The sequence below is a fragment of the Typopeltis vanoorti genome, chromosome 23 (genome assembly GCF_054136105.1).
Source record: "Typopeltis vanoorti isolate ZY-2024b chromosome 23, IOZ_Tvanoo_1.0, whole genome shotgun sequence".
In the NCBI taxonomy this organism is placed as follows: Eukaryota; Metazoa; Arthropoda; class Arachnida; order Uropygi; family Thelyphonidae; genus Typopeltis; species Typopeltis vanoorti.
Genome location: NC_143571.1, coordinates 32,726,363 through 32,752,758, shown reverse-complemented (window position 1 = coordinate 32,752,758; position 26,396 = coordinate 32,726,363). Strand labels below are relative to the sequence as shown.

Genomic DNA, 26,396 nt, shown 5'->3' with positions numbered 1-26,396 from the left:
GACAATGGAAGAAACTTGTTCCAAAGGAATTGAATTGCTTATTATTATTATTATACAGGACCTCCATGAGATGCTAAGTCTCACCATGGGAGGCCTAATTTAGACAAGACAGTCTCACATATCACTCCTTAAACTTGTTTACTATTTCATGCTTAAAATCTGCTATAACTGTATAATATGCTTCCTGTTGGAGCATACACTGCCTTTCTTTATAGCAATATATTTCAAAGGATTATTAAACTGTGTACATTTTCATTCTTGCTAGGATTTTTAACTATGTGACCAAATAATGAAATCATGTCACCCAGAGGACAAATTTAAGGCCATGTTTATACAAGCAAAGAGTAGTTTACAATGTATATAATAATGAACAGTACTCCAGAAGAGAGAAGGAGAAGATAAAGAAAATAGCATTAAAACAGCAAATACTTAAGGACAGAATGATAAATTTATGATAAATACTAGAAATTTATTTTAAAAACTAAAATATGATACCATAAGAAAACATAAAAAATAAAACTATTAGTAAAAGACAATAAAACAAAAAACACTGAAACAAAACAAACAACAACAAAAAAAACTAATATTTATAATATTTACAAAGAACCATGTAAAGTTATTGCATGCAGTTACTCATTAGTGGCATTTAATTCTAATGCCACATAAAGGAGAATGCTTTCTAATATAGCAAATAATCATAATAATAATCTGTGGTTCTCACAGACCCATGACTTGACCAGATTAGCTTTCGTAACCTTCAGGATAAGGTGGTTAGTCATATATTTAAATATACATTTTTGTGTGTAAATTAATTTTTTTCTCTCCTAAATTAATTTATTCCTCTCCTCAGTGTCACAAGAGCAGTGAGAAGAATGGAATAACATGCTTACATGAAGTGTTTCACGAGACATAATGTGAGTTCCAGCAACATGAGTAGTAACTGGCATGTGAAGCAAAGGAAGAAAAGAAGAGTGATGAGAAGGATATGAAATAGCAAGGGGGAATAAGGAGAGAGTAATGTATGTGAATTCTATAATAAGAGGTATGCTTGATAAGAACACAATGAAAGCATGAATCCTGGGTGCAGATATCAAGGATGTCCATGACGATATTAGTATGAAGAGATGAGAAGTAAAATAATTGATTATTTTAGCAGGAATGAATAATTTTGAAAGGTAAGGAATATACAATGAGCAAAAATCACTGAATATTCTTAAAATTGTATTTTTTGGTACTAACAGTAATTATTATTATTATTATATCTATTATTTGGTACTAACAGTAATTATTATTATTATTATATCTATTATTTGGTACTAACAGTAATTATTATTATTATACCTCCAAGGAGTCCTAAGACTCATTGAGGGAGGGCACCTACTGTACAACTCTCCGTTTCCAAAACTCAAATCCACCAACTACAACTATCTTCATCATCTACACTAACGGCATCTACTGCTGACCACCACCACTAATACTTTCACAGACAATCATAAATATCCATGCTCATGTTGGGATTCGAACCCACAGCCTTTTTGGCTGGAGAGTAGATACACTAACCACTAGGCCAACCAGGTGGCGATGGCCTTCGGATGCCATTATTCTGATAATTATGCTGAATTATGCTGATAATTTCAGTAATTTTATGCTTTGCATCTGTTTTCCATGTACCTTATATTACAGCCAACATAATTAAAATTATTATTGTTGTTAATTGGTCTGTTATTTAGAACTATTTTATTTCTTACTGGTTCCCTTTATTTAAATGCCATAAGATTTGTTTTATCAGAAGATAATTTCATGTCCCATTTGGCAACAATCTCGCAAGATTGTATAGGCAAGCTGTAGTTTATCTTTTGTATTAGTTATTAGAATATGATAATCTTCATGTAATATGTATTCAGTCAGTAATTCTGATTCTGTATTCTTGTGCAATTCACAGACTATCCTTAATATATACATATTGGAGCCTCCGTAGTTCAGTCAGTATAGACGAAGCACTTTGGTCAGAAAGACCTGGGTTCAATTCCCGATAAGGGAAATGGTTACACTGTGATACTGCTGGATTTTGCAAAGGCATTTGACAGAATTCTGCACAGAATAGTATTATATAAGTGTGAGCAAATGGATGGAAAACAGGCAAACCGGCCCTGTGAACATACATGGATTACAGTCATGAATATGTCCCAGCCATATTGGGGGGGGGTATAGGGAAAGCAATGGTGAACTACCCTGTAAAAACCTCACCAGGAACATTGCCTTTGTGGGCAATGCCTAAAAAGTCACCTGGGAGTCAGAAATGATTGAAAGGAACCACCATCATATATATTAAAAAGGACTGAAGATAAGCTGCAAAAGTTGATGATCATTTACTTCTTTCTCTATTAGGTTTTATAAATCCCAGGAATTTCAGAGCAAAATGCAGAGAGAAAAAAAGAAAAGCATAAACATCTTATAGCAGTAAGCAAACCAGCACTGAATAGGAAAGTGAAGAGGACAGAAGAAGGGAAGATAGGTGTTTCTGCAAAAAACACAACATACAAAAGGATGGAAGTGAGGAATATATTAGTTAGGTATTTGGCACACCCAGGAAGGGGGAGAAGGGCCCCTGGCCCCCCTAAAAGAAAAAGGAAATAAACACTAGAAAATTTTCCAAAAATCGTTTCCTAATTAAAATTCATTTTTTTATTTATGTTGTGTCTTCTATTTCTATACTACTTATCATGTATTGGCGATCACTGCAGATGCTCAGTCATAGGTCGTAGGCAATGCATAGTGTGTATTCGTAAATCATCTACTCAACTCACCACTCCCAAGATTAAATCGTAAGTGCTTATAAGATTTTTTTCTTTTATGTTGCTAAATTCTCTCTTTCTTTATACATATCACCACTTGCATTTTGCACTTCTCATAGAACTGCTCATCATCTTTCTTCTTAAAATTATTTCATAATGACTTCCTTTTCTATATTTTTTGCTTTAATAACTAATCATCAATTTCATTCATATCCTATTCATCTATATAACCTTCAGAATAAAGTTTGCCATAGCTACTTGTTATGTTGCTCTAATTCTTATGCAAACATTTTTTAATATTTTTGTAAATAAGCATTGGATTATTTTATGATATAAAATTCACATATAGTCCCTTTAAGAATCTGATTATTGGAAGGAAGATAACATAAATTCTTACTTCAGCATCATAATTTGCAGAATGTATGTTAATGAGTAGAAATTACTGGTGTGGACTGTACCGAGAGCTAACTTTTAACATTAGTCGCCGTAGCATGTGGCAGAGAATTTGAGCTGTGCTGAAGAAAGTGCTTATTAATTGGTGAATAGTCTGTTTTTTCTACGTTTATTGTAGTGCTAAGTTGTTTTCTGGAATACGAGTGTCTGTCAGTGGTTGTTTTTTGAAGTTAGTTGTTGTCATGATATTGTGTATTTTGGTTACCAAGAAGACGGGGTCGGAATCGAATGCATAACGGTGGAAGACAAGACAAAGGATAAGTTTTCATTATTTAGTTATTTCATTTTATTTATATCTAGTGTACTTAAATGTTCTGTTTGAAACTGTTTGTACTTTTTCTTATAGTTATACTTCCTGATACTTATTTAGCGTTTATTTTTTGACACTAATTAGCGACACTATTTTAAATAATGGCGGCGGCGGCAGTTAAAATTACAAATAGCGTATCGCCAAGTCCCCCCCCCCCCATTTAAGGACTCCATTTTGCGTGATATTATAAAAGATTTTGTAGCATGTGGGACTTGCGGAATGTATGCGTCCCAGTGATTGTATATGTGGCAGGAGAAAGAAGGGGCAAAACATATATGCACAAAATGCAGGCAATGGGAGGAACATGGTGATTTAGAAATGACCATAACTGACCTCGTTGAGTCAGAGACGGGAGATTCTCCATGTAGAGAGATGACGGGTATGATAGAGAGTGAGAGAAGTATGAATAAAATAATAAGAGTGGGGAGTATGGAAAGGTTGAATGATTCTGAAGTTTTAGGAGATAGTCTCAATTGGGAGGATGAATGGCAAACAAGAGTGGCTGACTTACAGAGAGAGATAGATGAGCTGAAAGAGCAGGTGGAATGTCTGGGGAATGAGATGAGAAGTGTGAAAGATGAAATTAAGCGAATGGAAGAGATGAATGCAAGGCAAATCAGAGGAGGAGTGAGAGAGAGTTATGGGAATGAGAGAAGAGGAGAGAATAGGAACAATAGTAGAGGAGAGGGATTGAGAGAGAGTTATGGGAATGGTAGAAGAAGAGAGAATGGGAACAGTAGAAGAGAGGGAATGAGAGAGAATTGTATGAATGATAGAAGAGGTGAGAATAGGATAAGTGGAAGAGAGGGAATGAGTGTCAGATATAGGAATGATAGAAGAGGAAAGAACAGAAACAGCAGGAGAGAAAGAATGAGAGGAATGCAAGGGAACACAGGGACTAGAGATAGAGTGATGTCAGAAAGGCAGGTAAATAGGGGAGCACAGAGAGAAACTGTTACAAGAGAGAGTGCAGGATGCATGTGAGCAATCGAGGAATATGGTGGTAAGAGGTGTAATGTATGGGGACTCAATGATCCGTGGTGTTCAAGATAGGATGCGTGAGGAGTGTTTGTCAGAAGGAATGATAGAAAGTGTGGCTCTGGCAATTAAAGAGGTGAAAGGATGGATGAGATGATTGTGATGGTGGGAACAAATGACTTGAGTGGTGGTGTAAATAGGACAGCGAGAGATATGAGATTCTTGCTTGAGGCTGTACGAAAGAAGACACAGAGAGGAAAGATAGTGTGTGTGTGTTGCCTAGGTATGATAATGTCGAGCTGAGCAGAAGAGCGGTGATATTGAATGGCATAATAGCGAGAATGTGTCAGAAGAGAGGATTCGAATATGTGGATGCTTGAAGTACATTTGAGAGCAGAGAGGAATTGTATGCGAGAGACCGACTGCATTTGAATAAGGAAGGATGCAGGCATCTGGAGAGATTGCTGTTCTAAACGAGTCAGTGTGTCCCAGTGTAGATGGTAGCAGGGGTGACCTCTTGTGGGAATGGGTACTTAGGAGAAGGGGGACGACATTAGGTAACGCTGAGCTCAGTGGAGTCTAGAGGGGATAATGCTGGGTATAGAAACAATGACATTTTTATGCTTTATACCAATGCCAGGAGTATTCGGAATAAGGGAGAGGAATTGGTGGCACTGATAGCATTAGCCTGGCCAAAGATTATTGGGATCACAGAGACTTGGTTGACAGAAGAGGATATAATAACAAGAATAGAAGTTGCTAGGTACAGCATTTTTCGGCAGGGTAGGAAGGGAAAGCGTGGTGGTGGAGTACTGCTTATGATAAGTGACAACCTATGTCCTCTAAGAGTGGCTTTGGAAGGCTGTGATACTAATGATTTTGAAAGCATATGGTGTGAGGTGGAGGTGGGCAAGAGAGGATATTTAGTGGGGTGTTGCTACAGACCAAGGAGCACAGAGGGTGGGGATCAGGAGATGTTCAGACAGTTGAGCGTGGCAAGTGAAAGAAGAACAACTGTTATGGGAGATTTTAACTACAGCAGTATAGATTGGGGAAAGGAAGATGCATGTAGCAATAAGGGAATGGAATTTCTAGAATTCTTGAGGGACAAATGTTTTAGGCAACATGTAACAGAGGGAACAAGAGGTTCAAGAGTTTTGGATTTGGTTATAGCATCAGAAGAGCTGATAATAACTGAGATGATATTTCTCCCACTGGTTGGAAAGAGTGACCATATGGTTTTTACTTGGAAAATGAATAGACATGCAGGAGTATCAAAGTGATGGGAACATATGTGGAATTATAAAGCAGGTGATTATAATAGTCTTAGACATCAACTTGGGGAAGTTTCATGGAAGGAGGAATTGGAAGGCCAGGATATCATTAGTGCTTGGGAAATTATGAAGGAATATTTGTTAGCAGCAATGGTAAGTTGTATACCACGAGTGAAGAAGAGGACACAATTTGGAGTAAAGTGGATGACAAACAATATTAAACAGGAATTGCATGTGAAAAAGAGGCTATGGAAGAGATATAAGGAGACAAGTGAAGAGAGGATGCATGAAGAATATAAGACACAGGCCAGAAGAGTGACTAGTGTGGTACGGAAAGCGAAACTGGAATATGAGAGGAGGTTGGCCCTAAGATCCAAAGAAAATCCTAGGGAATTTTTTAGCTATATGGCCAGTAGGAGGAGAAATGACTGTGGAAGAATGAAATTGTGGGATGATAAAAATGGGAATAGAGTGACTGATGCAGAGGACATAGTTGGAATTGTTCAATGAACACTTGATTGGAGTATTTCATCCTGGAGGAGTCAATTTGAATACTAGAGGGATAGAGCAGGTTCGAGGCTTAGAGCTGCAGGAGGAGATTATGTTCCAAATACCGAGTACTCTGGATGCCAGTAAAGCTGTGGGACTGGATGGTATTTCATTATGAGTTTTCAGAGAATGTGCTAAAGAACTGATGGCTCCTTTGACCTGGCTTTTCAATGAAAGTCTGGCTATGGGAAAGATGCCCAGGGAATGGAAGGAAGGTAAGATAGTGCCATTGCATAAGGGTGGTAGCAGACTGGAAGAGTGTCTAATTATAGGCCAGTTTGTGTGTCATCAATAGTTGTTAAGATCTTGGGGAAATTATTGAGGGACAGTATACAGCGTTGGGAAGATGAGGGTAATGTTATCAGTGAGATTCAACATGGATTTGTAAAGGGGCGCTCTTGTTTTAGCAATATGCTAGCCTTTTATGATAAAGTTAAAAGAGCATAGATGAGAGAAAGCAATATACTGCCATTTTCCTAGACTTAGCAAAGGCATTTAACAGGGTGCCACATGATAAGCTGATATTCAAGTTGCAGCACATGGGTCTGGATGTCAGATTGGTCAAGTGAACTCAGGATTGGCTGTCCGATAGGTATCAGAGAGTTGTGTATGGTGGAGCAATATCAAAGAGGTAGAAGGTTACAAGTGGGGTTCCACAGGGCTTAATACTGGGACCTATATTGTTTAACCTTTATATCAATGACATCATCCGTGGATTGCAAGGGGATATCTGGTTGTTTGCAGATGATGCGAAGCTGGGAAAGGTTATTAGTAATAGTGCAGATGTGGTAGCCCTACAAGAGGATTTGAATAACCTAGATAGATGGGCAAATGAATGGGGTGTCAGTTTAATGCAGAAAAATGTAAGGTCTTGAGGTTTGGGACACATCGATGGGATGCTGCATACTCTATGGGAGGAGTTAAACTGGAGGAAGTAGGAGAGACAAGAGATCTGGGTTTGATGATTGATAGAAACCTGAAATTTAGGATACATATTGTCAAGGTAGTGAAGGTAACACAGAGGATTGCTGCAATAATGAGAAGGACACTGACCTGCAGAGATAAAATGGTTATCATTCCATTGTATAAGACTGGATGGAGTCTTATACAACGGAATAGTCCAAGTGTTAACACTTAGACTATTGTTCTCAGATCTGGTCCCCAGGATTTGAAGAGGATAAATTAACTGTGGAAAGGGTACAAAGACAGATAACAAAGATGGTGTCGGGACTGTACAATGTTAGTTATGAGGATCGGCTGAGGGAGTGTGGACTGCAGAGTTTGGTGGATAGAAGAAGGAGGGGTGATATGATTCAGACTTTTAAACTGTTGAGAGGTGGTTACAGGGTTGACACTGGGGAGTTGTTTCACTTGGTTGAACAGCAGGAAGGAGTCATTACAAGGGGCCATCCCTGGAAATTATGAAAGGAAACTGTGAGAAAGAGGGCGAGGAGTGGTTTCTTTGCATGGAGAGTAGTTGAACCATGGAATACATTGCCTGATGGAGTGGTGAGAGCGAGAACGGTCAATGCATTTAAGGCGTGGTATAATAAACTTTGTGTGTCCTAGGAGGGAGCTCCCTCGATGAGTCTGGATAGATTTGTGTTTCTTAGAAAGGGCCTCCCACGATGAGTCTTTTGACTCCATGGAGGCCTGAATAATAATAATAACAATAATTATGAGCTAACAGAAAAATTAGGGAATAACTACAAAAATATTTTTAAAAATTACAGAATAACTTTAAAAAATTCAGAAAACAGCAGCCTGTCTGCTTTCTAAATCTTGAATTTTTGTATTTTATGCATGCAATTAAACAAATCACTTACCATCATGTGAATATATTTTAAGAGAAATTGGGTTGGCTGAAAATCCTCCTTTTATTTTTGCTTCTTTTTCAGTTTCTTCTTGAATTATATCTCTCACCTCTGTGAAATCATAAAATTTCTTTTCTTTGTTTACAAATAATGCATATTCTGAAAAATAAAAAATTCTGTTGAATCAAAATCTAAATTGGCTTCAAAACAATATATAACTAGATATAACTAATCAGAAATAAGGGTGTTGAAATGGTTTCAATAATTGAATTTATTCACCCCCAAAATCATTGGACTTCCTTCCTTACTTCTTTCACATGTTCCTATGCTTGTTATGGTTTTCCTGTCTACTAGGTGATGTTTTGTTCTAATAACATATTTTTCGCCTTAACTATCTTGGTTCCCTAATATTGGGCACGACCCTTATTTGATTCGCCATGCCTGGTCAAAGAAAGCAGCATGCATCTTTAGATTGGTTTTAGTTCATTCAGTTTTAATAGTTAAGTTTCATCAAGAACTTATGAAACTTAAGTTCTTAAGTTTCATAAGTTCTTGACCTGATTTCTACCACTCCTTGACCTGAATTCAGCCGCTCCTAACATAGAGTAATATAGCCAGTATAAATTGAAGGAATACAATGCTTCCAAGTCAGTGCAACTGTGTCCAGATGAAATGGCTGCAAGAAGGGAACTGATGGAGTTTGAAAGAGGCATTGCGATAGGATACAATGTTGAAGGCATATCTGTTTGGCAAATTGTTGATATATTAGGCCATCCCAGGGCAAATCAGTGATACCATATTGAGATGGAAGTGTCAAGTTGCAAAGAGTCAACTGCAAGTGCTACCTGCAGTGGACGACCCACCATACTCACTGTAGGGTGCTACAGAAGATAATATGTAAACACAGCCATTCTTCAGCCAACACATTAAATACAGAGTTCTGGACATTGACTGTAACATGAATCTGCACAAAAATATTCAGAACTAAGGTTCACAATATGGATTTCCATGGTAGGACTGCAATATGCAAGCCCCACAATACCCAAACCATCATCCAGCATCATCTTCAGTGGTACAAAGAGCGTGTACAGTGGGACATGAAAGCTAGGAAAGCTGTGTTATGGAGGGACGAATCATGCTACGTCTTCTACCAAGCCAATGGATGGTGTGGATGTCCAGTGAACATTTCTTACCAGAGTGCATAATCCCAACTATGAAATTCAGAGGGGTAGTGTGATGGCATGGTCTTGTTTTTCCTGGTTTGGCTTTGGACCTCTATGTGTGGTGCAACGAACATTGAACTCCGAGAGGTATCTGAACATTCTGGATAATGCAATGCTTCCTACTTTCTTGTGTTTCTATGAAACTGACCATTGGCTCATTCAGTAAGACAATGCACTATGTCATACGGCTACTGCTGTAACTGTGTGGTTTGTAGACTTGGACATCATTGCACTTGACTGGCCTCCACAGAACCCTGATCTCAACCCTATTGAGCATCTGTGGGATGAACTGGAGCATCGGGTGAGGTCAAGGGATGTCCATCCCACAACAGGCCAGGACCGCATTACATGCCTACAGGAAGAATGGCCCAAAATTCCTATTGTTTGCTATTGTAAGCTTGTAGAAAGTATGGCCATAGGATTGTTGCAGTCAGTCATCACAACAAAAGGGGCCCTATATCTGATTATAAGGTAGTAGCCATGGTTGTTGTTCCTCACACTATGGTGTCCATTGGCTTCTTTCCAAGTAATGTATATTATACTTTTCAAGTAAATTATGATATAGAAGAAATTATATTCTTCTTTTCATCCTTTTTATTTTACTCATCAGTGGACATGCTTCAACCATCTCTAATCCATAACTCTTGCTAATCTCAAAATAGGTCAATGCCAACTTGAATAGTGACTCTTACCATAATGTGTAACAGCATATAAACCTCAGAAGGAAGTATGCTTCCTTCTGAGTTGTGCATTATGGGGAAAGAGCAGGTGATTGTGAAGTCAAGTCTCTATACACAAATGGCCTAGTTGTAAAATTATTTCATGTGCAAAGGAAGAAAACAAGAATATAATTTCTTGTCAAGCATAATATATTTTAATTGACAAGAAATTTCCAGTTGTTGTATTATTATTTCTAGATATTACATCATTTTGCATTTTATTATAGTAACTGTTTTACTTAATTTTTGTATTATTAAATTTTATCAATTTATAATTCATTTATTGACTGCAATTACAAGTAGTGTATATAATACTGACCTTCATGTGATGGAATTAATTGAATTATGATTGGTCTCTGTGTTACAACTCCTGAACCACGTGGTAAAAATTCTCTGAAACATTTAACAAAATTTCTTAATTTACACCAGTAATTATCTCAATTTTATTTCAGCTAAAACTTTATTATACTACTTTTTACCAACTGAAATACATTAAAACAAACATTTTTATTTCCTTTATAATATAACACCTAAGTATAAATATTTTTGCATAGGTTTTATATTGTAAATTATCCTCCATTCATGTGTCATCTCCTATCTAGGAGGTTGACTACCATGATGTTACTCATGGTTAACTATTGGCATAACGACATGTTGTGAGGATCTTATATCTTCCACATATTGCTGTAAGTAGGGTGCAGGGGAAATGTTTCAGCTGTGTGATAGTGATGGAAGTACAAGAGGTCATCTCTGGAAATTAAAGAAGAGTGTGGTTAACAAAGGTGTCAGAACAAGGTTTTTTGCCTGGAGGGTGGTGAATGAGTGGAATTCATTGCCTGACTTAGTTGTGAGCTCTTCGTCTGTAAATGAATTCAAGAAGAGATATGACAGATATTGTTTTGCTAGTTTGGGTCTCCCGCGATGAGTCTACTGACTCCATGGAGATACCCGTAATAATAATAATAATAATAATAATAATAACTATTCATGACTGTAGCCGTGTGTGTGTTCATGGTCTGGTTTGCCTGTTCTGAGGAACAAAAAACAAGAATTTCCGGGCAAGAAAACCCTCCATACGAGACCGGCTAACTCATCTTTAGTCAAAAGAGACCAGATAAAGGTTCCTCACGGCATCGACAGGAATCGAACCTAGGCCTTTCCGACCAAATGGCTTCGTCTATACTGACTGAGCTACGGAGGCTCATTGTAAATTAAATAAAAGTTTTAATAATGAAGTTAAACTAGTTTTAAGGTGGTATACGATTTTGATTGCCCATTATAAGACCAGTATCTGGCTTATTATAAACTTGAAATGGGTTGAAAAAAAGTACCATGTTTGTTTCCTCTGGAGTAGGGTTCTAACCCTTAGTCCATTCAAAGCAATAGCAGAAATGTATTTATTTATTTCATTATGTATTGTTTTCAGAGCTTAGTTATTAAGATTTAATATATCTAATATAAGCACCTCCATAGCACAACTAGAAGAACAACAGTGTGTAGTGCTCTTCGACTCGAAAAGAACTGAGTCTGATTCTTGGTGTGATGAGAAGAATCTTTATATGGGCTTTTCAATTGAAGGTGAGTTAGCTGATCTCATACAGAGGTAGCAGGGTTTTTCTCCCAGTGTACAAGCAAATCAGTCACAAGATTGCAAGAACTTTACAGACAAAAATACTATTGTTGGTGGTGATGGTGTTGGGTATAGATGGTGCTGATGATGGTAGTGTCATTCTGTGTAGTTAGAAAGTTAAGTAGTAGAGGAGACGGTGAGATGTGTGTAGCAGAGTAGAGTAGAGCAGAATACCCTTCTGCAATGAGTCCTTGGACTCCTTAAAGGTGTTGTAATAATAATAATAATAATATGAAAAAATATAATATTTTCATGGATAGTATAAAAAATAATAAAACACCTTTGCCAGACAGCTAAAGAAAGACAAAGCATTTTTTTAATTGAAGAAATGAAAACCGATAATGAAAACCTAGAATTGAGAGTATGTCATTTTTACAATGTGCACTGAGAAACAGACTTTCTGTATGAAAAGTAAAATTTAATCATGATTAAATCACCAAGAGACTTAATGAATGTAATAATTCTGCAAGATATAAACAAGATGACTGTATGCAACCCCAACCCAAAATTCTGTGACACTAATCCTTCATAATAAATTTACTAGCAGAACATTCTTATTTTGAAAGCTAGAAAAATGAACCATTATAGGAGTATGATAGTTGAAGAAAATGGCAAATGACCAATTGATCAAGATATTTCATTCTCATAAACGTAATACATTTCAACTTTGAGTGAAGAGAGAATAGCAGTGAAGGAACTGGTGATAACTGAGCAGAAGATATGTGAGGGATTAAATAAAGGTGATGTTCATAAGGCAACAGGATCTGAAGATATCACTATGTGTTTTAAGGGACTGTTTCAGGGAGTTGACATACTTATTTAAGAAAAGCAGGATGAAAAATGTATTGGACAAGGAAGGTGATCTAATATATTTAAGAATCGCAAATTTGAAAAGTTGATATATTGCTACACGATCAATTGCTAAGAAAATTGTGATGGACAAGGGTTAATAACAAATTACTGCATTGTGCATTATTATTATGAATCGTAAAATCCATAACACTCCCTGCATTAACAACATATTTTTTGTAATGCATTCAGTTCACTGACACTACTTCAAGTAAAAAAAACTGCTTCTCAATCCTGTCGTCACTATGCTCTTACACAACTTCCAGGAATGGCCTCTGGTTCTTGCCCTCTTGTGGTCTACTCTTTTTATATTCCCCTTTGCATTAATCCAATAAAATCCTCTCACTAATTTAAATGTCTGTATCATATCACCTCTTTTCCTCCTATTCACTGAACTCTGCAATCCACAATTCTTCACTCTCTCTCTCTCTCCATAGTCAACATTCCAGAGTACTGATATTGTCTTGGTCAATCATCTCTGTAACCTCTAAATCTACATCACATTAAAAACCAGGTGACCAAATCTGAGCAAATTGCCCAAGTGTGGTCTGACCAGTGCTTTCTAAAGTGGCACAACCACCTTCTTATTCCACATGTTAGAGTACTTCATATCATAGCAGCACTATGATGTGCAGTCTTTGTTACACTTGCAATATGTCCACTAAACTTCAGTCTGCTGTCAACTATTGCTCTGAAATCTCATCCACTTTTTGAAATGCAGCAGCATCAATATAGTACATAGCCTTATATCTCTATGCTCCAAAATGCAGCACCTTTCACTTAATATTAAAACTACAACCCCAACTGTTTTGTCCAAGTCAAAAATCTATACAAATTTCCTAAAGGGAATTAATATCAGCAGTGCTACATATAATTCTCCCCAACTTTGCATCATCAGCAAACAACTGAAGATCCCCAGTCAATCCATATGATATATATCACTTACAAACTAGTGAAACAGCAGTGGCCCAAGAACAGAACTCTGGGGCATGCCACTGGTTATCCTTCTTTTTGAGACACTGCTCCATCATGCACAACTTGCTGTTAATGTTCAGAAAGTCAATCTCTGAGCCATCTAACTGATATACTATCTATTCCCATCACATGCAGTTTGTATGCCAATTTAGCATGTCATAATCTATCAAACATTTTTGCAAAGTCCAAGAATATCACCGTATATGAATCTGCCTTATCTAACAAATTTGTCCATGTTATAAAATGCAAGTCAATTGATAAAACAAAACATATCCTTTACAAATCCATGCTGACATTCATAAGGAATGCTATGTCCATCAACCAATCTTGTAGTCTATGCCTAACCAATCTCTCCAACACTAACTGCAGTTATATAGACTGATCTATAATTTGAAACTTCTGTTCTAGAACCATGCTTATGGAGTGCTATTTTGCCTCGGTAGAGCCTCTGCTTTTAATCGCTCGCAAAAACTTAATCAAGTTTGAGCGCAGTTAGTAGTTGGAGTGGGATTAATCATTCGATAGTGTTGGCACTCTCCCTCGATGAGTCTTTGGACTCCCTGAAGGTGTCACATAATAATAATAATAATAATAATAATAATAATAATAATAATAATAATATATCATTCCAAAAACAGCCTTATTAGCATTTAATCCAATCAACACCTGATATATGTCTGATTCTTTCACTTCCAATTAGTCTAAGACATGCCTCCCTTCTTTATATTCATCATCATCAAATTCCTGGTATATACCCTCAAGGGGTGTACAGGATATGATAGCACTACATGAAAAATTTATACCATTACTAACTTCCTATCTACAATTTTCCTCCAAATCAGTCTGTTATCTGTCAAGACTCCAATATTATTAGATCTTATATTTTTGTCTTGTAAGCCACTTTTTACTGTATCAATCCACCTATCTTGGTCTTCCACCAATCCATCCTCGATTTTCCTTTGGGTCTTTTTCCTGCCAACCTGGCAAAAAACACTTGTTTTGCTAATCTTTCCTCTCCCATTCTGTTTAAGTGACCATACCACTTGAGATTAGCTCTACTAACACATTTCTGGATGCTGACAAGTCAAGTTCTTTCCTAATATCCTCGTTTTTAATATGATATTGTCATTGATGCCATCTGTTCATGCTCCTTATCTTTCTCAGGACTCTTATATCTGCGGTCTCTAGTCTTTGGTCAAGTGTTTTGCTTCTGACCCAGCTCTCAGATCCATAAGTTAAAAGGGGTTTGAACACTGTCTTGTAAACAGGTAATTTAGTGTTTTGACTAATTCCATATAAATTTATTCAGTTGACTTCTTCCTACCATACCACCTTTGTTGATTCTGTTGTCTATTTCCATATTTAATTTACCATCATCACTAAAAATTGTGCCTAAGTAGCTGAAATGATTTACTTGTTCTATAGGTTCTCCATTCACAATGCAGTTGATATGTTCAATGTTTCTGCCTATTTCATTGTCTTTGTCTTTTTAATGCTGACTTTCATACCATACCTATTACAACAGTTATTCAATTTAGTCAGAGAATCTTTCAGACTTGTAGCAGATTTATTTAGAAGTATAACATCATTTGCATCAAGCAAAGAGCTGACATTAACATCTCCAATTTTGATATCAGGTTTAATACCACTTTCCTTCATAATGTGATACATATAGATAATGAATAACAGAGGAGATAATGTACATCCCTGTCTGACACCAGATTTAACATTAAACCACCTTCCTGTACTTACTTCAATCCTAACTGCTGACTTACAACTCAAATAAAGACTAAGTGTTGCTTGATATAATGCCCCATTGATACCATACAGCTGTAGAGTTTTGAACAGTTTCTCTCTTGGCACCTTGTCATATGCCTTTTATAGATCTACAAAACTTAAATACAGATCTTTGTTATATTCCCCTGATTTCTCAACTATCTGCTGTAAAGTGAAAATCTGATCCTGACAGCCTCTATTTGGCCTGAATCTAGCTTGTTCTTCACCAAGCTTCTCTTCCACAATCCTTCTCAGCCATTTCTCAAGTATACTTTTTAAAAGCAAAGGGCATATCGTTCTTCCAATTACATTATGCAGAAATGATTACTTTTGTTCCCTTCATTATATGTCATGCCTCCTGTTGTATTATAAATAGGTGAGATCGGCATTACTTAAGATGTAATTTTGATAGCCGGAGAGGATGAAATAGAAAATGAAAATAAAATTTTGTATGCTGTCAAGTCAGTGTTGTAGCTAGAGCTTTTGCCACCTGGGGTGGTCTCGGATTTTACCGCCCCTCTCAACACATACCAAAAATATTACAAAAAGTCAAAATGACATATAGGGAAATAAATTAAAAACACTGTGTTTATTTTTGAAGTAAAACTTTAATTACAACATTCTGAAATGTTATTTTTCTTGCTTTTCTGTTAGCATAATCGTTGATGACATTGTCGAAGTCTATTTCATCACTCAGTTGCTGTTCTATAGACAGTATGGCAAATTTTTTTACACACCAAAAAAGTGTCACCCGGGGCAGACTGCCGCTGAGTCATATACTAGTCCAATAGTTCATAATCATGTGGATACACAACCAGTAGCGCACTCAGAATTTAATCTTGGAGGGGGGGGAGAGTTGATTAGACGATTTGAGAATAGACACTAGGCATCGCATACAACCTCTGATTGAGCATCTGCAATGATCGCTAATTCATAAGTAGTATAGAAATAGAAGACACCACATAACATAAATAAAAAAAATGAATTTCAATTAGGAAAGATTTTCGGAAAATTTTCTGTTTTTTTTTCTTTTTCTTGGGGGGGGGGGTGTCTATCGTACACAACCAACAAAATTTTGTGTTTCAAATAGAACATCGATATTTCGAGGCTCATTTTGGATGCAATTTTAATTAAAATAATTGCCAAGAAAGTGCAACATAACCAGGAGCGGCTGGTGCATAGGTACTGCGGAACTGCAGCACCTCCAATTTTTCTCGATATATAAATATATATATTAATTTATTTATATTTGCTTGTAATATTTAATTTTATTATTAACAATCCTATACAATTCTCTTCTTTTGTATAAAAAATAATAAAAATCCATCTTGTAGCACTTGGGAGGGCGAAGGACGCCAGCAGCACTGTGTTTACCATAGTGTCATATTGCTACGTGCGCAAGCATATGCACGTCATATTTGCGAGCTATTAGCGTAATGCGACACTGTCCGTCGTGCAGTTCCACTGTTGTTTATGTGCAGTTTGCACCAGTAGTAGAATGTTCGTAGTGCTTATTGTGTTTACTCTGTCTCTTTAAATATTTGGACATTACAATTAAAGGATTTAATTGTAATGTCCAAAAATTGTAAATCCATTCCTTTAATTACAATTAAAAGAATGGATTTTATTTTAAAGAAATTTTGAATTATACTAAATTGTATAATTTTATCGATAATAAACAATTTTGATATTTTATCCAAACACGTATACGCTATACTTATAATGTGTGTGTATATTTCGAAAGTGCAGCACACCCCACGATTTCGAGCCACCACTGAACATACCATAAATGCTATATAAATATAGCTTAACAATTTATCAATAGCACGATTAAACTACGGCAAGTATTGAATGAAACACTGCTAACGGTGGAAACGAGATTGCGAGAGTGTAAAATATATCACGTATTATATAAAAGTAGCCCACTGTAAGCTTATTTCTCTAACGCTGGTTGCTCATATTTTAAAGTAAAATTATAAAGTTAAATATTTTTTAAAGGATCAAAAATATCAAACACCTCTTATCCACAGTAAATGTAAGGTAGGGGAAAACATGTAATGAACGAAAAGCCACTTGTGGAAGTAGCAGTGTAGGAAGTAACATCAATAAGGGCTTATTATATAATGAGTACCATTTGTATACTATTCAATATATAAAGAGCATTTCCCTCCTTCCCTTCTTATCTGTCCCTTAGGACAGGTAGAGTTCCTGAGGGGGTTTACGACGAATTAATGCAGCAGACTCGTGTCATTCCTCTGCTGCATCCCATAAGGGCAAGTAGCTTATGGCTGTAGATCTGTGTGTTTTCCTGTGCCGGTTTGTCAGTTATGAGGGTAAAAAATCCGAGTCTTCGGGTGAAAAAAAAAAAAAAGCACAGAAAAACAACACCTACAAGTTACTGGATTCTATAGTCCTTCTGTGTCACAGGGACATCGACAAGGTGAAAAAACCCTCTAACACCTTATGAAACCGGCTAACCCACCTTTAGTCGAAATAAACCAGATAAAGGTTCTTAACGTCATCGAACCCAAGCCTTTCCAACCAAACGGCTTCGTCTATACCGTCTGAGCTATGGAGGTTCTGAAGAGCAGTTCAGAAGAGACGGTACAGAAAACGTAGCGTTGAACAATTTAATTTCGAATGGAACTGAAAGGATCTGAAAATAGCAAATAATTTATTGGTCTCACAGGATTTGTTTTTCATATTTCATGTGAAAAATTAAGAGTAAACATTGAATTCTGGTGATGCAATGTGTAACTCAAATCTGATCTATATTAAATTCGTATCTGATCTGCCATTGACTTTATACCGAAAATACATTATGCTAAATACTGTATATAAGTTAAAGCAATACTTACTTTCTAGCTATGTTCTCTAGAACACTGCTTTTTCCTGCACTCTGGCATCCAACTACTACGATTTGAGGTAAACTCGTATCTATTTGTGCTTGTCCTGATGCCAGAAGACAGTCTTGAAGTTTATTTACAATAGAAATCAAATTTCCCATCACTCCATCGTGATCGATAGTAGACATGGTTGGTGTCCCTTAACAGGTTCTAGAATTATAGGCAGAATTTTATAGGCTGAAATGAATTACTCATATAACTGTGAATCAAAATTATAAGAAATACACTATAACCCCCCCCCTCTCTCTCTTTAAGAAAGGGAAGAATATTATTCAGAAGGTCTGTGTGGCCCTTTGGACCTGCATATGACACAGCACTAGGCTCTCCAGCTCTCTGAAGAAAAATCACTATAACTTCGATTCTAGTTGCTGACTATAGAAAGTTTCTCATTATTAGGTTTAATGGAATGAATTCAGCACCGAGAAACAGTAACTACAAGGAACTGGATCCTATAGTCCATCTCTGTCACAGAGACATTGCCAAGGTTACAATTGTACAATTGTATGATTACAATGTTAAAATTGTATGAGTACACACAGAATCACTAAAAACAATAAGTGAAAAATATTAGATCAAATGTCCTCAAATTAGACTAGAAGTCCTACGAGGGAGTGACCCTTTATGGGGGTGCCCCTCGTAGGATTTCGTAGGCACGGGTGGCTCGCCTTAGCTCTTGTGCAAGATGCCTAAGAAGTAAATATTAATATTATAACCCTAAAGCTTAGTGGAAGTGGAGTTTGCATCTACTATGCTGGGAAACCCAAAGTAAGGGGTTTTACTTTTTTCAGTTCTCGTCTAGTCGTCGACTAGATGAAGTTTTTCAAAGCCATTCTTTGAAATGGAGAGGAGGGATTTTTCTCTCGAAAGTCGGGTATTTCGTTCCGAACACAAAAAAATCGATAGTGGAACTCACATTGTTTCAGACAACAGCATATTGGGTTAGGGTTAGGTATCACGAGATGGCGATGCTCTATAATTAACAATAGTCTCGGGCTAGCTATCTTTGATTGGATACGATGGAAATTGAACTCCCTACGAAGTCGCTGAAAGTTAGATAAGGCTATAACAGCCTAATCTACTCCCTATAAGAAAAATAAAATTTCGTTAGCGAATTTTTTATATTTTTTTAAACAGATATTGTTAGTGTAAAACCCCTAAAAGTAAATAACATTGCAGCCTGTGGTAGAACACTATCCTATGTATGGTAAGTTTGGTAATAAAAGGTGGAATGTGCTGCATGCCACATTCAGCTGAACGGACAGACTTCCTCTTGAATGGTGGTTGGGTGTCACATCAGGTGTCTTTCTGTCCATGTCATTGCTACCCATCTTAGTATACTGAAATCCACTGTTGCTTATATGATTCGCAAAGGGAAAGTTGGTCATTGCTTATATGATTCGCAGAGGGAAAGTTGGTCATACCATAACAGGAAAATGCCCTGGGTGGCCACAACACTCACCGACTGAGATCGACGTGCTCTGACTCGGAGCGTTCGACCATCCCGCACATCATCATCATCAGCGGCAGGTCTATCAGTCAACCTCAAATTTGTCCTATCAGTACTTGAACTGTCTGCAGAAGGTTGCATGCCTTAGGTTACCACAGTAAAACTAGCCAGGCATCATCACTGCAACTCCAAATGACGTGTGGACTGACTTTCGCACCGTTTCTGTACAGTAGATGATTGGAAAAAGGGTTATGTGCAGACGAATCACGCTTTCGAATGTTTAACTCTGATGGTCGTGCCTGGATGTGAAGTTTACCTCGGGAACTGTTCTGGCAGGACTGCATCATTCCAACTGTCAAGTTTGGAGGAGGCTCTCTAATGGAATGGAAGTGTTTCAGTTGGATTGGGTTTGGTCCATTGGTGGACATACCCAAAACCATGATGCCTGATGGCTACTTGGACAACTTTATGCTTCCGACGCTGTGGAAGTACTTTGGCAGTGACCCCTTGCATGTTTTAGCACAACACTAGACTGCGTATCCGAGACTGGTTTCACGAAACAACATTGAAGTGTTGGATGGCCAGCTCAGAGTCCAGACCTAAACCCCATCGAACATCTTTGAAAGGAATTAGAGCGCCAAATTCTCCAGACCACAGAGGACATAATCAGTATTGGCAAATTGGCAATGGGATAGCTTTGTGCGAGGAATGAAAGAATATTCCAGTTGTGATGTATCAGAAATTGGTTGAAAGCATGCCCAGAAGAGTAGTTGTTTTTTATTTTTTTTATTTTTAATAATGTTGGGCCCATATACGAGAAGTTTGCTGGTCAACCTATAGGTAGTGGGATGGGAAAGGAGGAACTTGTTAACATTCGATTTAAAAGCCTGTATATTGTATTCCTTGGGAAATACAGGGGAAGATTGTTCCACAGTACAGCAGTAGCAGGGATGACGGCGGAGGAAAAGAAACTTGTTCTGTGGGTTTCAAGGTGTACTGTGAATGGATATTGGGAGATGGCTGTACGTTTTAATTAAAATTATCCTCTTCGCTGATAATTTTTCATCAATTCAAGTTCTATCCCAAGACCCAAGAACTGAATAGACATTTTCATAAGGGAATACTTTTCTAAAAGAAAACTTTACTTATTGTAGCCATAAATTTTGAAACCGTTAAATGATTGCTAAGAGGATCCTGTTCGTATAATAATACTGCCATAGTATTCATATTTATATCAATTCTTTGTCACACACTTGATACGTCCTCTAGAGATAACCAATCATTTGTGATCTTATCACTTGTTCAGTTCCTGCACAATAGCTCTTGTGCATTTATTTGATTAGCTCCTCTCACCAACTAAAGTATATCTCAATCACACTTTCCCATCTCCTCGTCGTGTATTGCAATACACGAAAATTCCAACACCACAATCGATCCTTATAATCAATACTCCACAACTCTCGTATATAATTTTAAATAATCGCTTCTGAATTTTCTCAAGAATTACGTCACTTAGATATTCAGGAGATCTAGTGTATATGTATACAAAATAGTTCAGGAAATCTTAGTTAGTATCTTACACTATAGCGCTAATTCTTTCTTATCCCTACTTGTTAACATTCTTCTGGATATGATAACAATTATTGGTGTTACTTTTGCAGCTACTGTAGTGTCCCTTAACCACATTTCCATCAATATGGATGATGTACGACCTCATTCACTTCATACCCATCGTATCTTTTAATGTAATGTCAGTTGTATTATATATTATAATTTTAATATGCACTTAGCATCCATAGCAACTTTGGCGTATATATCGTCAAAGGCAGTTGGGTGGTCTTTTATTTACCATTCCTTCCAAATTTCAGAGTTCCCTCATTTACAGATGTATCGTTCCACAAATATGATACCACATTCCAATTCCTTTGATCAAACTGCAAAATTTTACAATATAACACGTTAAATTAATCTTCTTTAATCTGAGAGTTTAGAAAGGCCGTTCAAATCGTTCAAAGTCAACCATACATTGAATTCCCTACTATTCCCAATTTCAATCATCTGCTAACAACCGAAAATCTATCTTAAAACTATTGACTCGTCAATATTTAAACTAAATAAACACGAATTCCGTTTGAAACCACATAGCATTTTCCTCCTTGGAGAACAATGTTCCACCTTACATGACTCCTTGGTATCTATCAACGATTTGGATAATTAATCCACTTCCCTTCTGCTAGCTTTTCATATGGTATTCTGTCGAATGCAGTTGTCATTCTATTATACAATGCAACGTGGTCAGTGAAACATCCACTAGATTTCTCTTCAAAAAGCTGTGTTGCATCCTGTAATAATTATAATAATTATATTTTCATCAGTCCAAGTTTGATAGATCATCGTTTATACTGAGGCACTATATTTCCCCTTCCATTCTTCTGAAATTGTCCTGCTGCAACACTCTAATTGAACAACCCCAAGTGAGGGAACTATTATATCTTTGTACATTCCCTTAATACATGTGGAAATACTCCATTAAAATTCAGTGTTATTAATATCAATCGTACTTTTCATGTCTGGTTGTTAGAGTAGATAGCACAACTACCTAGCCAACCAGGTCTGAAAAGGTTTGAATCCCACCATAATGATGAATGTTCGTGATTGGTTTCAAGTAACAGATGGATTGCATCACCTGATTTGAAAAGATTACCTCTCCTGAAATGGCTTGAAAAAGCGTTCCATATTTGGTCTCTAGACATAAGTCCCAGATTGTTTAACCCTCAGTTCATCACTGGGAGCTAATACTATTTTACACCCTTTCGTGCTTTCATGTGGGATTCTCTCTCTCTCTCTCTCTCTCTCTCACACACACACACATACACACACATTACCGACTTGGTCAATATTTTCATCACAGGTTCCCTCCCCCCCCATCGAAATCGAACCTTTTAATCTTTCAACTTAGAGAAGTAGGCTGCAGGATTTACGTTCTTTCAGTATACCAGTAAAGTTTCAGGAATGTGAAATGACAGCAACTGCCATGCTCTTGAACCGGACGTCTTGAAATCCTTGGTAGCCGTGCATTCATCTATCGATGACGACAAGGGACTGTTCACAGTTCGTCTGCTTTCCGATTTTAAAAATGAAATTGATTTTTTTAAACTTATTACCTCACATACTTTGTGATCAGCAATATTTAGTCTTCTATCTTTCCCCACTGTTGTATTCATTGCAATTCCCCCACAACAACCATTTACCTTTGAGTTGACTGCGTTCACGTTATAAGCTTGCATTATAACCCTAATGATGTTTGTTTGTTTGATGGAGATGAGATGATGGAAAATTAAAATAACATTGATTTTCAATCCCTATTTATTGCTGTGTTAATTCCATGGAATATACATGTGATGAGTTCTAATCAGCATCATTTAAGCTTGCATACGCGCATCAATACCGCAGTCTGTCCAACTATCAAATAAGCTAGGAAAATATCACTTAAAAAACCCTCCAGGGTTTTGATAATCAAGGTAGTGATGGTGCAACACTGGACGATAAACTGTTAGATTAGGAAGCTTTACTGGTATAGTTCAAACAACGGCAAACCTTGTCCATTGATTGGAAAGACGAATTCATCCAAGGAGAATGAGAAACATGTTCTTTGCCTTTTCAACATAAGTTGAGTTGATTCCTATTACTTGGTTATAAACTTCAATAATTATAAAAGAGACATATAAAGGAAAAATAATAATGATGTATGAATTTTAAAAGGTGACGCATTAAACTATCGAAGAAACGCTTGTGTCTGCAAGAAGTTCGCGACCTACCCCAGTAACAAAGCTGATTTTTATTTGAGTTCTTTAGAATTAACATGTAGACAGCATGGAGTTGTGCATAGATTATATTCTTTCTGGCGATTGTATACGTTCGCCTATAAAGTTGTCTATTTTACAGGAGAAAAATTTTGACTTTTCTATGTGGAAAATCTTGTCAAATTATAAAAAAATTGGAGTTGTAGAAACTTTGACTTCACGTTTTTATACGAATATTTTCCTCTGTGAAATAAACGAGAAATCATACCTAAGAAACAGTCTCACCGATGATATTAGTACCAGTTATATCGCAATCAAAACAACTACATGCAGGAGATCTAAAAATACAAAAGCGCAAATATCTTCCTAAATTCATTAGCTTATTACTAGATGACTAGATTATCGAAATCAATGGGCACCACTTCATATTGGTCAGTCACTCTTTACTGTAGGCTGTGAGTGCACTAAGGATTAGGTAATCCCGAAACTGTGTTCTATAGAACAAAGTGGAACTTTTTTCAAGCCACTTCAAGCCTCAGCTAAGCAGTGTGTGTGTCTCATAGTGGACGACGAAGTTTATCTACCACCTAAAGACATTAAGAGGCATCCTCGCCGGCTGTGGAATTCAAACTTACAATATGTTGGCTGGACAGAGAATACTGCATATCCTCCAAAATGTTTGCCTTTCCCTATTCGATTAATATCTTCTCTTAGTGAAGTAGATTTCAATTCAGTTTTAATAGACATAGAGATTTATATAATCAAAAAAGCTCCATGGGAAAGTATTTCTTTAAGCATAGGTTTAAACGCACTTTAAGTTAAGTACCTTTTACACGACTAATTAAAATCATATATTTTTTATCACATTATACAGATATAAGATTATGACTTCTGTCTTCGCTGATCTTCAAGATTAGAAACTTGATTATTGGGAATATGCTATCAGTCTTGCTTCAATTACGATTCTCGTTTTAATTAAGTAGACCAATTTAGTACTTAATAATAATATACAATCTTTCTTATCTTTTGAAAGTTTTCATTTAGCTCCTTGCATTTAAATCTTCAATCCAACGGATGAGTACTTAGCATAACATAGGAGAAAGAGCTTCCATTAACCAAACATTACTGTGCGCAAATTACACCCTGAAACCAGCTACTGAGAAATCATTTTCTCAATAGCTTCACACAGTTAGGCTCCTCTGAGATCACCGTCGTTTTTGATCTAGTTTTGAATACACAAGAAACTGCCATGTTTAAATCTTCTCTTCCTTCAAAAAGTCGTCTCCTGAGATAAATTTGTTAATAAAATACTTCAGCAAGCAACAGTAATTTAATTTCCCAGGAATACTGCTAAATAAATATGAATAAATTAAATAATAATAAACATGCAGAGATAGTGGGAAACATAACCTACAGTCTTTAAAATTTCCATTTATTTTGTGTGTTTTTTTGATTGTATATTTTTACATCATTAAAGTTATTCAGAATTATATACACTTAAAAGTTCAGGTAGCTAAACGTAAATAAATAAGTAAATAAAATGAATAAATTCACAGTTTTCAAACTGTTTCATATCGATGATATTATTATTATTGAATAATAATATCATTGGCACATTACTTACCTGATCGTAAAGCTGTACAGCAGACTTTTAGGACAGTTTAGCATCGATGTAAAGCAGAACTGACAATCAGATATATAGATAGTAATCACAAAGCTTAACACAAACGTGTAATCAGCAGTTTCCATATGATATGGATAAGCTTTTTCAGAATCATTCTCTACAAGGACGACGTTTCCTTATGATTGGTTACTGAGTTAACTAATGCACATTGCAATGATTTTTCTATGTCGATCATAAAAAATAAAAATTACATTTTTCCAAAGGTCAGTTTAACCGTCTGTTCCGAGGATATAAATAACAGAGGGCCGCTGATAGCAAATACCATGTGTTTGATTAGCTAATTTTTCTGGACAGAAATATGGAAAATAGTTCTACCCATGTAGATCGTAGCTACTGAAGCATAACAATATCGAATTTTTTTAATATATATATTTTGCTATATGAAATGATCTGAAAGAATCTACAGACATGGGGTATAAAGAATTATTACCTTACTTGAAATCTGAGAAAATATAAACTAGACAGGTCACGTTTATAATATTATATATTTAAACTTAAGTACCTTAAATCAATAATTCAAATGCACAAAATACGTTCAATTTTTGACAACTGTTTCGTGTAACCTATAGAAACTTAATTTATCCCTCGTTCTACAATTTTTATGTCAACACCCGTATCTTCGCTAGTAATATTTAACTGCTAATAGATAATTAAGTAGAGCCTAAGTGACGATGAGACTTTTTGGTTGCAAAGATCTGGGTTTGAATGCCGTTAGGAAGCAAAAAACGTTCATAAAAAGTTTTATTTTCTTTCTTCAACTAAAGGCGAATTAGCTGTCTCAATACAGAGATGGAAGTGTTTTTCCATCACCCAAAAACAGAAACAGCCGGAAGAACACGCAGAGTGTTTACAATTAGAATAATGCAACAGACATAAGACTAACCACCTTATCCTACTAAATTAAGAATATAAAAATCAATGGGTATTTGACAGGACACGAGTCTTAAAGACCCAGAAAAAAATCAATAAGAATAAGAAGATCATTACGTAAAATTATTGTAAATGAATAAGTAAATCCCATAACACTTTTTTTTTTTTTTACTCTCAATAGGAAGTAATGTGTTCTACGATTTTTCTGAGTATGCAAAGTTCAAAACCCTGACTTAAATTAATGAAAAAATGCTTCCACGTAGTTCATATGGTTTGTTAATTGAACAGAACTGGATCTGTAAGTGTTTCTTCCACACAAATTACGTTTCGGTTGAAAAGAT

At 36.3% G+C, this 26,396-nt stretch overlaps 1 protein-coding gene across 1 annotated transcript in view; it reads right to left on the bottom strand.

The window, feature by feature from the left end:
* Positions 1-25,218, bottom strand: part of LOC150093745 (dynamin-1-like) — a 124,190-nt gene extending 98,972 nt beyond the window's left edge. The window contains exons 1-4 of the mRNA XM_090412968.1: positions 25,126-25,218; positions 18,204-18,401; positions 10,435-10,508; positions 8,186-8,332 (exon numbers count right to left, since the gene is read on the bottom strand). Of these exons, the coding sequence (XP_090269094.1) occupies positions 8,186-8,332; positions 10,435-10,508; positions 18,204-18,379 (397 nt within the window). The 5' untranslated portion in view covers positions 18,380-18,401; positions 25,126-25,218. The remainder of the gene's footprint in view (positions 1-8,185; positions 8,333-10,434; positions 10,509-18,203; positions 18,402-25,125) is intronic.
* Positions 25,219-26,396: the final 1,178 nt, after the last annotated feature.